Genomic DNA, 12,901 nt, shown 5'->3' on the forward strand with positions numbered 1-12,901 from the left:
GTTGAAGGGTGGGGGAGGGGCGCAGTGCACTGTGAACGAAGGGAGCGCGAGCGAGGTAGTGCGCAGTAACGGCTTTAAAGGTCAGCAGCATGGAGGCGCGAGGTGAGTGCGGGCAGCCCCGCTATGTCTGAGAAGGAAGAGGAGCAGCAGACGGCGATGGCGCTGCCGCCGTTGTACGGTGGGTCTGGGCTTTGGCCTCACTCATTGCCATTCCAGCCTCACTTCCGCCACGGCTGGGCCTTTTCAGAGTGTTTCTCGAGCCCGGGCTCTCCGGCCTGTCGTGTTGGGAGGTTTCAGTTTGGGATCAGCGGCCGTTTGTATTGGTTGACGCGATTCCCCCCTGAGGGCGGTGTCTGCCCCCCCCCCCCAGTGCTGAGCACCGCGTCTGCCCCCCCCAACCCCGTGCTGAGGACCGCTCCTCGCTTATGCCCTAAAGTGGTATCGCGGCCGGGGTCTAAAAATACCAGCTCTCTTTCCGTCCCCTGTGGCAGCTGTCGAGGGCCGTGAAGTCAGGTCACAGTATTAGCATCAGTTGCTGTACTTAGTTTTCAACATGATTGTGTGAGAGTGCACTTGTTCCATGAAGTTTGTATTAATCTTTTTGGGAAGCCTGACGTAGTGACATCTTTCCGAGAGAGCGAGAGAGAGAGAGGATACCGAAAGGCAGACTCCTTGCTCTTTTCGGGATTTTCCAGTCGGGGAGCCTCCTGCACTTCTTGCACTTCTGGGGTCGAGCTGTCTGTCTGTCTCCTGAAAAACGGTGCCAGTCACCCAGCTTAAGCACTGCGGAAAATAATAAGTGTATAGCCTTAGAATTGTTGCATGACTAAAATATTTTTTTTAATAGTGAGAGCCTGATGTTGGGACCCTCGTATGGACCCAGCTATGAAAATATCAGAGTTTAGAATTGCAGCTGTTATGCGTTCATTTTTTAAAGTGCGATTGGTTTTCAGGCTTTTTTATAAAAACATTTTCAAGCAGTAGATGGGTCACACTCAGGTATATATATATATTTGTGATATGGTTGGCAACATGTCTGTCAAACTATGAAGGTATGAGGGGCAAATTGGCTATAGTGGATTGAGAAACTAAGTTGAAAGGTATGATGGTAGACAGGCAGAGGCTAAAGTTTAAAGAACTAATACATAGTTTACAGCAAAAGTACATTACTTTAATGCACTAAAAACCCAGCAAGGAAAGTGTCCCAACTGTGCCTAACAAAAGAAATCAAGGATTGTGTTAGATCAAAAGAAGAGGTGTATAAAGTTGCCAAAAAAGGTAACCCTAAGGATTAGGAGCATTTTAAAATTCTGCAGAGAAGGACCAAGAAAAAGATCAAGGGAAAATAGAATATGAGAATAAACTAGCAAGAAACATAAAAATGGACTGTGAAAGCTTCTGTAAAAAGAAAAAATTAGCAAAAACAAATGTGGGTTCGTAACAAGCAGTCAGGAGAATTTATTAAGCGGGATAAGGAAATGGTAGAAAAACTGAACAGATACTTCATGTCTGTCTTCACGGAGGAAAATATTAAATACCTCTTAGAAATAATGGAAAATCAAGGGCCTAGTGTAAATTAGAAACTTCAAGATATTAATTTTTTTTTAAAGTACCAGAGAAATTAATGGGACTTCAAGTAGACAAATCCCTTGGGTCTAATGATCTATATCCCAGAGTGTTGAAAGAAGTGGGATTCTCTTCCTAGTTGGGATCTTTGCTTGAATTGGAGAGGCTGTTGTGAGGAATTTGTATTTTTTGTAAGACAGGAATGAAGCTGATGAAAAATGTGAAAAAATTCATATTTTGTGTGGTTTAGTCATGGTCACTAATTTTCCATTGCTTCCCTTTAAGACTCGAATCGGACAGCATCGCCACAGAATGACGGACTTAACTCTGCAGGTGAATGTGACTTGCATAAAAATATTTTCACCACTGGCAATTCTTTTCCAAATGAGATGCTTGTGCCAAACTTGGAGCCCTCTGATAAAACCAACACTTCTAAATCAAAATCAACAGTTAGTGAGAGTAAAGTTGGCAAACAGGAAGCCAGTTTGAAACCCTTTATGGATTTGACAGAGACATCAGTGGTGCAGGTTGAATCTCCTGAAGGATCGGCATCAATGGACACTGAATCTCAACCTGAGAACTCCCCACCTGAGAGAATAGTGGGAGATATCGAAAATGTAGAACTGAATGATTCAGAGATCCCCTTCCCCAAAGAATATGAAAAGTTTTGGAAGGTGGTTGAGGACAATCCCCAGGACTTCACAGGTTGGACATACTTGTTGCAATATGTGGAACAGGAGGTGAGTGAGCAGATTGTAAGAAATATTACTTCCTTTGTAGTTATTTTTTATCACATAAAATACAACTAAAAGTAGACATGTCCTCTGTATACTTGTGTCATATTAACGCACACGGGGCTGAGGTTCATTATTAACTGCTTTATTGCTGGCGCTAGTAAAAATTCCTGCTAATCACTAATTGAAAAATAACAAAATACTGGAAATACTCAAGTCTGGCACCAGCTGTGGAGAGACAAACAGTTAACATTTTGGGTTAATGATCTTCCATCAGAATTGTTCTCATGAAAGGTCATCAATCTGAAATGCTAACTCTATTCCTTTCTTGATGCTGCCAGACCTGCTGAGTATTTCCAGCATTTTGTTTTCATTTCAGATTTTCCGGCCTCGGCAGTATTTTACTTTTGTGTGAATTGAGAATTAATTATTTGTAAGGCACAGAACACTAAGTCTGGTGGACTTGTCAATTCATCCAGACCTATGAATATTTGCATATTTATCATCTATCATTGATAGAGTAGAGAATTACTAAAGTGGCCAGATAGGAGCTCAAAATTTTGAGGGGCTTTAGATCAAGTACTAGAGAACACCAATTAATAAGTTGGGTACTAGAAGATACAAATTTAGGACTAAAGTAATGAAAATAAAGATAAAAGCAAAACACTGCGGATGCTGGAAATCCAAAACAAAAACAAAAATACCTGGAAAAACTCAGCATGTCTGGCAGCATCTGCGGAGAGGAACACAGTTAACGTTTCGAGTCCGAATGACCCTTCAGCAGAACTAAGTAAAAATAGAAGAGAGGTGAAATATAAGCTGGTTTAAGGCGGGGGGTGGGACAAGTAGAGCCAGTGATAGGTGGAGATAACCAAACGATGTCACAGACAAAAGGACAAAGAGGTGTTGAAGGTGGTGATATTATCTAAGGAATGTGCTAATTAAGGGTAGAAAGCAGGACAAGCAAGGTACAGATAGCCCTAGTGGGGGTGGGGTGGGGTGAAGGAATCAAAAAAGGCTAAAAGGTAGAGATAAAACAATAGATGGAAATACATTTAAAAATAATAGAAGTAGGTGGGAAAATAAAGGTTGTGTTTGATACACCAGTGTCTTCCTGAACATTTTTACAGTCTCATTACTGTTTACAAAACCTTCCACTTTTGCCAGCAGCCAATGTTCAGATTGTGCTCCTGATGTCCAAACCCTGATCTTCTGTTTCCTGCACCAGGCAGCTTTCTCCCATCACTGTTACACTTCGTTTCAAACTGCCCATCTGGACAGACAAGGCATTATTACAGGGGTCACCCAGTTACCTTCAGACTATTGCTTGCCATGCCTCAGATTTTACTTGATGTCCTTCACAGTTTGCTTACGTAGAGAGTAATTAGAAAAGCACATGGGATCTTGGGCTTCATAAATAGAGGTGCTGAATTGTCATTAGCTGTCCTTCAGTTTGATGTCAACTCAGGGTCACAGGTATCTGCCATGAGGCTTCGCTTGACTAAATAGGCCAATTCTTGACCCACAGATCTTTCAGCACATGGGGCAGGATGTCCCATGAAATAGTGGGATTGGAGTGCAGGGTTTGCTTCCTTTTTCTTCTCTGCCACTGCTCTTCCTCATCATTAAGATGTTGTGGCTCAAGCATGATGCAACTTAGTGCACAAGTTGTCACCATTTTGAATAATTGGTAGGAAGTTCCTCCTAGTCACTAACGTCGATGCTGCCGTGCTTCAAGGAGAGCTTCCTAGTATACTTGAAGTGCTTTCTTTGTCCTCCCCTGGAGCGCTAACCATTTGAGAGTTGAGAAAATAAGACCTGGCCAGGGAGATGTTTATTGGCCATCCGAACAGTGTCCAGTCTATAGAAGTTGATTTTCCAGGAGTTTTACCTGGATGCTTGTGGAGCTAGCTTCAAAAAGGACACTAGCATTTGTTTGACGGTCCACCCATTGAATCTGGTGGATGTGGCAGAGGCATTGCTGATGGAATTTCTCTGGCACTCGTGTTGTTGATATTGTGGCCCGAGAGAGTGTGGTGGCAACAACTCCTTTGTGCAGTAGGGCATTTATTGGCTTGCAGATCAAAGATCAGGTATTGAATACAAATGCAGGGAAGTGATGCTGAATCTTTATAAACCGCTGGCTAGGCCATAACTAGAGTATTGTTCAAGTTTGGTTGCCAGGCTTTCGGGAATGATGTGAAGATCCTTGAGAAAGTGCAAAGGAGTATTTCCCAGAATGGTTCCAGGGGTGGAGGAGTTTAGCTACAAGGTTATTCTTCTCATTGCAAGGGAAGTTGAGGGGTGATCTGATAGAGGTCCAGAAGATTATGACATGTTTAAATGAACAAAGTAAATCTATTCCCATTGATTGGTGGTGCAAGGACTTAGGAGACACAGATTTAAAGTTTTGGGCAAAAGATGCAGGAAGGATGTGAAGAAAAACATTTTTTACATAGTGAGTGATGATGATATGGAATCACTGACTATAAGGATGGCGTGAGTGGAGATGATCAATGATTTCAAAAGAAAATTTGATGAGCATTTGGGGGAACCAAACTTGCAGGACTATGGGGATAAAGTGAATGAATAGAACTGAGCTTCTTTATGGAGAGCTAACATGGACTTGATGTCTTAATTGCCTCTTTCTGTGCCATAATAACTTTGCTTTTGTAGAGTTTGCACAAAAGATGATTGTCAACAAAAAATTATGTACCAAATGGAAGAGGTGAATTTGAAATGTTTACCCAGAATACTGAATTTTGTAACTCAAATATGTATGTGATGGTAAAAATCAATAGTAAACCACTTAATATATGATAATTGGAAACAAAATGGGATGTAGCATTTCTGTGGATGTGTTTAAAATAAACTGAAGCACATTATCCTCTTTGCAGAATCATATCCTGGCAGCCAGAAAAGCTTTTGATCACTTTTTGTCTCACTACCCATATTGTTATGGCTATTGGAAAAAGTATGCTGACCTTGAGCGGCGACATGGCAACGTGAAACAGGCAGAAGAGGTGACTTGTGACTTTGTCTTTTTGTTTTCTTTTCACTTTTAATTTTAACCTGGTCTTGTCTCAGACTACTACTCCAAGCCAGCTTCTACTCGAAGGCTAAAACACAAGCCGAGTTTGATCTTGGCTTTTAGTAGATGGTCTCATCCACATTTTCACATTTGAAATAAAACATTTACCCTTAGCAGTTTTCAGCTAATGTCTTCTCTCTTTGTTAACAGGTTCATTAGTACTACAGTTTGTCAAGCTTTGCAGTACAAATCAATGCAGTTTAACAAGTAGGGCAGGGCTTTCTGACAGTTGTACTTGGGTGATATAATTTTAATTTGAATTAGTTTTTCCTTATTTTATGTTTGTGTTTCTATTTTTGCTGAACTTTATTACATTTGTGGTTAGAGGCTGTCAGTGATGTTCTAATGGGTCTGTGCCCTATGGTCTGTACCCCAAGCCTGCCCTACCTGGTCAGAATGCAGGAGCCATCTCACACTCTGAAGATCAAGGCTGTACGCGTGGAGAGCAGAACATTGTGATGTTCTTTCCACCCTCCACACAATGGTAATGGCAGATTATTCAAACAAATTCCTGATTTTTATCTGCTTTTCTGAAAACAGTATCCGGAAAGTAACATTTTCGGTGTACAGACTCTCTGGTGGTTTTCTGTTAATAAGTTTTAGTTATTACTAGAAACCTCTTTGTCACAGGTGTACCGACGAGGACTTCAAGCAATACCTCTTAGCGTTGATCTTTGGCTTCACTATATCAATTTCTTAAAAGAGATCTTGGATAGCAACTGTCCAGAGACTGATGCCCAAATAAAAAGGTAATATTGAATTGGTACCTGAATCTTTGACAAACAAAACGCATCCTGACTCAATTTGCACCAGACTGCTGAATTTCTGAACGTGAAGCTCAGTTGAACCAACTGATTTTTTTTTTAAGAAGGTCAGCTTTACTGTATGTTTTTTTTAATAAATCAGTAATTTGTGTCAACTAAGTACCTTCAGGCTTCATAGAATTCTGGAAGTTTACAACACAGACCCTTCCATGTCTGTCCCATTATACAGTTTATAAGTTTTGCATTGCAATTCAGTGTTTAACTTTAAAGTAGGCTAAGCTTTCCTAACCTTTTGACATGAGTCTTATAATTTTAATTTTCTTCACTTTGTGTTTGTGTCTCCTTATGCTAAACTTTATTAAAATTTTTGGTCAGTGGTGAACTTTGGATCTGTAGCCTTTGCTTGGCACCTCAATATATTTGTGCTTAATAGAAAAAATTACTGTAGGGCAGAGTAGTATAAAGCAGTCTTTTGGAGCAAGATAAAAGCAAAATACTTCAGATACTATAAATCTGAAATAAAAACAGAAAATGAAGGAAAAACTCAGGGCGAGAGATTTGAAGCAAGAGATTGGAAACACTTGCTACAACCAATAAGTGGGTTATATATAATTATAGATAAAATGTAGCTCCTTCCCAAACTGATGACAAACTTGCCATAACACTTCAAACAACTTCCCCTTGACTAAAGTTTGCCTGGTTGCCAGTACCTGATTTATCCTTTCACTCTTCATTTGCAGGTCAGATCTGCCTATCACAATCCTTTGCTTGGCTTGGTCTAAGAAAAAACCCTTCACTTCCCATTTAAAATCCTCATTTTCTACTGCTCATCCAAGTACCATTTTTTTATAAATCAAGTTCCCTTCACTGTTTTTCTCCCTGAGCCTCTGCATCAAACAACTACTTATCCTCAGTAATTTCAACCTCTACCTCAACTCAAATGAGTTGCGCTCTCTTCTCTCAGTTCACTGCTGCCTTATTTTCCTTTCATCTGTTCCTAAATATAAACTCCCCAACCCTTACTCGTGGACCTTGCCATCTTGCATGGTGTCACTACTCCCATCATATCAATTACGAATAAGGCCATCTCTGATCACTTCCTTATCACTCCACCTACATGTGTCCCAGTGCTATTTCCTTCTGTTTGTCCCTGGAAAAAACTATCCCCCATTTAATTTACTTTCAAAATCCCAGCCGTCTAGTTTTTGGCCTTCTGTTCACCATGATATTTCTGCAGCTACTGGTTAGCTCAGTCAAACCCTCATCATCACCTTTGCCATAATTCTCTACTAAAACTACCACCACTCTCTCTCGCTACCACAGTCCTCCTAGCTTGGCCCTCATCTTTTTTCCCCTTAAGTCCAAGGGACACAGATTTGAATGGATGTGGCGGACAGTTGTGGTTTAGCTATTCACCGCTAGATCTAGCTGGACCACATATAATGCTATCAGGTCACATGCTCGTCTGCTAAACCTAATCACTATTCCAGGATCACCCTAGAATGCTTTCCTGTACTGCAAAATGCTACCTTAAACCTCCCCTACCATTTCTTCCTCCACCAGTAAGTGCGAGCAGCTTGTGAACTTCTTTGTTGCTAAAATTGAGGCCATTCAATCAGCTGCTTCCCTCCTATTCCTTAGCCCATCGGGCCAAACTTACTCTAAAGTTGCCCCCATCCTAGCCCTCATCTTGCGTCTTTCTTTCGTTTCTTTCTTTATTTCCCTCATACACCCTCCAAGTTCATTATGTCATGAGACCCACCTCCTGCCCCCACAATCCTGTTATCACTGAACAGCTGACCACCCAACTTCCCTTCCTAGTCCCCATGTTAACGGTTCTCTCTTATCTCCTTAAGATACCAATAACTTTTTAAAAATAGATTCAAACTTCTAGTTATTCGCTGAATGAATGACCCCATTTTAAAACTTTCCTTGTAAGGAATGACTGAAAAAAACACTATGACTTGGGCATTAAACAACCTTGGTTTATTCTGCACAGTCCACAAATTTTTTAACAGCCCACAATTACTCCCATCTTCCAGTGGGTTCCTATATCCTCGTTTCTTACTTACTGACTTCGAATGAACCTCTCCAGGTGGTTTCCTCAGTTTTTGGAGAGCTTCTTCCGTCACCTGTTCCGTTGATTCTTCTTCCCCTTCACCATGCCAGAACAAATCTCCTGGAACCTATAGAAGGTTGCAGGTTGTGTCTCTTTGACTAGTAACTGTCTCCCTCCCACATGTGCTGTGGTAGCTCGCAAAGTCAAGCAACCTCTTCTCTCTTCTGAACCTGTGCTGTCTGTTTTTTATTTGCACATGGGATGTGGACATTGCTGGCTAGGCCAGCATTTATTGCCCATCCCTAATTGCCCTGGTTCAGAGGGCATTTAAGAGTCAACCACATTGCTGTGGGTCTGGAGTCGCATGTAGTGAACCAGATGGGTTTCTAAGACAATCAGCAGTGGTTTCCTGGTCGTCATCAGACTTTTCCAGATTTTTATTGATTTCAAATTTCACCATCTGCTGTGGTGGGATTCAAACCACCAGAACATTACACTGGGTCTCTGGAATACTAGTCAGTGACAATACAACTATGCCACCGCCTCTGGGATATTCATTGATCTGTAGGGAAGCCTATAAACTTAATCTCAGAATGGCTTCCTCTGCCCTCAATGTGGAACTCATTAACCTTGTATCTAGGTAGAAATGATAGCTGCTATCCTTGACCTCAACTCCCTTTCATCTTAGAAATAAATGGATAATTTACATCACAACTGTTTCAACCCAAAATCTGCAACACCTTTCTGGGACTGTGGGAGACTCGGGATCTACCCCTGGTAAACTCAGACTGCTGCCATTGCCCCCAAGCGTAAATACCTTGCACCTTTTTCCCAGCAAAACAATCCAAACCTTCCTTTGATCTCTAGCAATCAAACTACCTGGCTTACTGACAGGTAGATGTCAGAACAAGTCATATGACCACCTCTTTCATTTGTGCTAAGTTTAAAGCTACAGTCCCAAAATATAACAATCTTACGAATCTCTTGATTGTAACAATCTTCATGTACTCTCCCTTTCTCCTTTAAAACTACTGTCATCAGTCCTCATCAAAAAGCTAACCTTTGATCTCCACCTTCCTTGCAAACTACTACCCCATCTCCAACCTCCTTTCCTCTCCAAAGTCCTTGAATGTGTTCTCATCTCCCAAATCTGTGCTTATCTTTCTCAACTCCAGGTTTGTATCCCTCCAATCAGGTTTCCACCCCTTCCACAGTACTGAAACAACTCCTATCAAAAATGATATCCTATGTGACTGACAAAGGTAAACCATCTCTCCTTGTCCTTTTCAACTTGTCTATAACCTTTGACATAGTTGATCACACTACCTTTCTTCTCCACTGCCATCCAAATGGGTGGACAACAATTGCATGGTTCCATTCTTATCTAACTAATTATAGTCAGAGAATCACCTGCAATGGCTTCTCTTCCTGATCCCACACCATTGCTTCTAGTTTCTCCAGGGATCTATCCTTGGCTACCTCCTATTTCTCATTGACCTGCTGCTCTCGTTGACATGGTGTGAAAACGCAACATTCATTTTCACTTATATATACTGACAACATCCAGCTCTACCGCAACCCCACCTCTCTCACCTCCTATGCTGTCACTAAATTATCAGACATCAATTACTGGGTGAGCAGTAAATTCCTCCAGTTAAATGTTGGGAATATTGAAACCATTGTTCTTGGTTCCCTGATCCAAACCCCGTTCCTTGATTGTGTCCTTGCACACAGTGCTAAGCTACTACTCCTCAGTGTAGAAACAAAAAATAGTTGTTGGTTGTGTTAAAGTTCGCAGTAAAACTGAACCTGAAAAAAATCTGTCAGTGTAACTTTTTTGTATAAAAAGTGATCCTGGTTTAATACTGACTGAACCACAGTGAAAAGCAGAAGCATCACTCTTCACATCACTTAACTGCTTTCTCTTCTAACCTCATACATCCTCCATAAATTTTGAATTCAGCATCCTGAAACCTCACAGAAGGAGCATAAGTAGTGGGATTAGTTTTTAATTGCCCAAGTGAAGAACAAGCAGAGACAGGATAGGCTAAATAGCCAACTTCTATAAACATCAATGATTCGATGACCAGAATGCCAAATCTTTCTCAATGGCATCTGTTTAGCAAGAGGTATTCCAGGACCTTGTATGTTGTGGAGAGCAAGTGATGGGGTGGTAGCTGTGTGGGTCGTTCAGTGATTGAGGTAGTATTTGGTGATTAGAGGCTTCTAATTATCTGCTGTAGGCATCCTCGTTGCCCTTCCGCAAATGGTTTTGGCTTTAGGTTTATGGATGGTGGCTCCAGGCTGATGAGTGAGGCTTGGGCAATGTTGGGGAAAAATGAGCAGCACAACAGCAGTTGGCTGTTGCTGTCATGGGTTGTGAAGCAAAGTAAGAATTCCTTCTCCTTCCACCAGGCAGAATGGAATGTGCCAGACTGTTTTAATCATACATAAATTTTAGGTCCAGTCTGACAGTTGTTCTCCTGCAGTGGTACTGTTGAGTTACCCCCACATGTAATGTTGTCTTTGAATTTACCATATAGATGGTTGGGTATGTTGGTATATATTGGCTGTATTGTGATGTTGGACCACAAGTCATTTGACTTGTCAACATTTTTAATGGTCAGCTTATCCACTCTGGAGATGGAGCAGGGGTTGTCTGATTTTAGATCTTTTATGTCTTTGGTGAGGCTCTCTTTGGTGTAGGTGGCTGGACTGCATGTCTTCTTGTGAGCTGGATGGCTGGAATGGTCCGTGAGGTGGGTTTCTTGCAAACTGACTATGTCCATGTTCCTGTCAGAGTTCCTTTGTGAGAAGCTTGCATTTTGCCCAGGATAGGCCTTCAAAGTGGAGCTGGGATATTTTTGTTGCTGTTCCTATTTCTTAACTTTGTTGTTCCTGGGAGAATCCATTTTCCAGTAGGTTTTTGCTGCTCTGACCGGAGCCCGGTGAATGGGGTTTGGTCGCTTTCTTGATAGTATTAGTTCCTGGGTTTTCAAGTTGGGAAAACTTGCACGGTTCAGAGAAGGTTCATTTGACTGATTCCTGGGATGAAGGTGTTACCTTATGAAGAAAGATTGAGCAGGTTGTGCTTATGCCCATTGAAATTTAGAAGAATGAGAAATGATCTTATTGAAATATATGTATGATCCTGAGGGGACTTTACAGGGTGAATGCTGAGAGGATGTTTCCCCTTGGGGAGTCTAGAACTAGGGGACACTTTAAAAAGTAGGGGTCTCCCATTTAAGACTGAGATGTGAAAAAAATTTCTTTAAGGGTTGTTGATCTGTGGAGTTTTCTTCCCCGGAGAGCAGTGGAGGCTGGGTCCTTGAGTTTATTCAATATGTTGAGTGAGTTATATTTTTGATCAAGAAAGGAGCCGAGTGCTAGGGGGGCAGACCAGAAAGTGGAGCTGAGGCCATGATCTTATCGAATGGTGGAGCAGGCTTGAGAGGCTGAATGCCCCACCCCTGCTTCTAATTCTTGTGTTCTTTAACAGGAGGACCTGGTGAAGATTGTCTCCCTCTGTGAGGAACAGCTGAAATTGTGACTCTTTGGCCATTCATGTCAGATCATCATCCACATGCTGAACTTCTGCACTGAAAAATCCATTCCTGGTGGCATCACAACCTTTCACACTGCCTCAGCTGAGGCCGTTGAATGGATTGTAACCTCGGCATTGAACTATAGCTGCTTCCCTAGCCACGCAAATAGTAACAAGTATTGCAGCCTGCTGAGCTTTTTAGATCTTAGCATTCCAAAGCTGAGTGGAAACCTGCCACTTCTGCATCTAGTATCCCTGATGCCACCTTTGCCACAGTTCCATGCACTGTGGCAAGGCTGAAGGTGCATCCTGTTTACATTGCCTTATTGCAGTTTACCCACTGAACAAAGTGTCTTGCACTGTGTCCAATGATAGTGGCTACATAACTTTCACTGACTTTACACTGGCTGTCCTTGTGGTTTGATTAAATTTTAGCAGTCAAGCCCTGTAAGAGCTTTGCTTTGTTGCCAGTCACCCTGTGAGTCACATTACCCTCACTCAATTCCATGTCATTTTCTTAATTAGGCAGTACATGCAAAGCTTTCTGATTGCATTTGGAATATGGTGTGAAATTATTTTATGTGCAACATCCGATGTCCTTGTCGAGAGAGGGTACTTTTGTTAGATAAAATAAACGTTTTAAATCTGGACTGCCCTTGCACCACCTTCTGATCGCTCGTGTAATTCAAATAGCACTTGCTCCAGGCTCTCTCTGCTTCCATGGACATTTGCATGACATTTGAGCTCCCACTGTTTTGCACATTAAGACCACAAAATGTTCTGCTTATCTGCTTTAACTGCTTCAGGGTTTTACACCACGCTTTTACAAGTTGGCTGTTACTGCTTCCAGAAACTGATCCCTTTTACATCATTCAGCTCAGTGCTTATGCTGTGCATTCTCTACAATTTCTAAATATCTTCCAGGACTACCAATTATCATAACTTATTATCATACGCAGAAGGAATTTAGTAAAATAACTCCATACAGAGTTATGACTTAATCAATTCCATCCTCATTTACAGGACTTGCTGTGTGCCTTTCATCACCAGTTCAAGAACATGTCACTGTTGGTTCTAATTTTTTTCCACCTCTTGTTTGTGCTTTTATGCTTTGGAACCTTTTCTGGCCTTGATGTGCATAAT

At 41.6% G+C, this 12,901-nt stretch overlaps 1 protein-coding gene across 6 annotated transcripts in view; it reads left to right on the forward strand.

Annotated features, from left to right (window-relative positions):
* prpf39 (PRP39 pre-mRNA processing factor 39 homolog (yeast)) overlaps positions 1 to 12,901 on the forward strand; it is a 55,289-nt gene continuing 42,388 nt past the window's right edge. For 5 of the 6 annotated variants that reach the window (XR_013579449.1, XR_013579448.1, XR_013579447.1 and 2 more), the window contains exons 1-4: positions 1 to 102; positions 1,852 to 2,306; positions 5,198 to 5,323; positions 6,022 to 6,140. Coding sequence is in view for 2 of the 6 variants with exons in the window: in XM_078562322.1 (XP_078418448.1) it covers positions 90 to 102; positions 1,852 to 2,306; positions 5,198 to 5,323; positions 6,022 to 6,140 (713 nt within the window). In the remaining 4 variants the exon portion in view is untranslated. Of the gene's footprint in view, positions 103 to 123; positions 179 to 1,851; positions 2,307 to 5,197; positions 5,324 to 6,021; positions 6,141 to 12,901 lie in introns of those variants that run through there. The other variant, XM_078562323.1, reaches the window with a different exon arrangement.

The sequence above is a fragment of the Cetorhinus maximus genome, chromosome 18 (genome assembly GCF_964194155.1).
Source record: "Cetorhinus maximus chromosome 18, sCetMax3.hap1.1, whole genome shotgun sequence".
Taxonomy (NCBI): domain Eukaryota; kingdom Metazoa; phylum Chordata; class Chondrichthyes; order Lamniformes; family Cetorhinidae; genus Cetorhinus; species Cetorhinus maximus.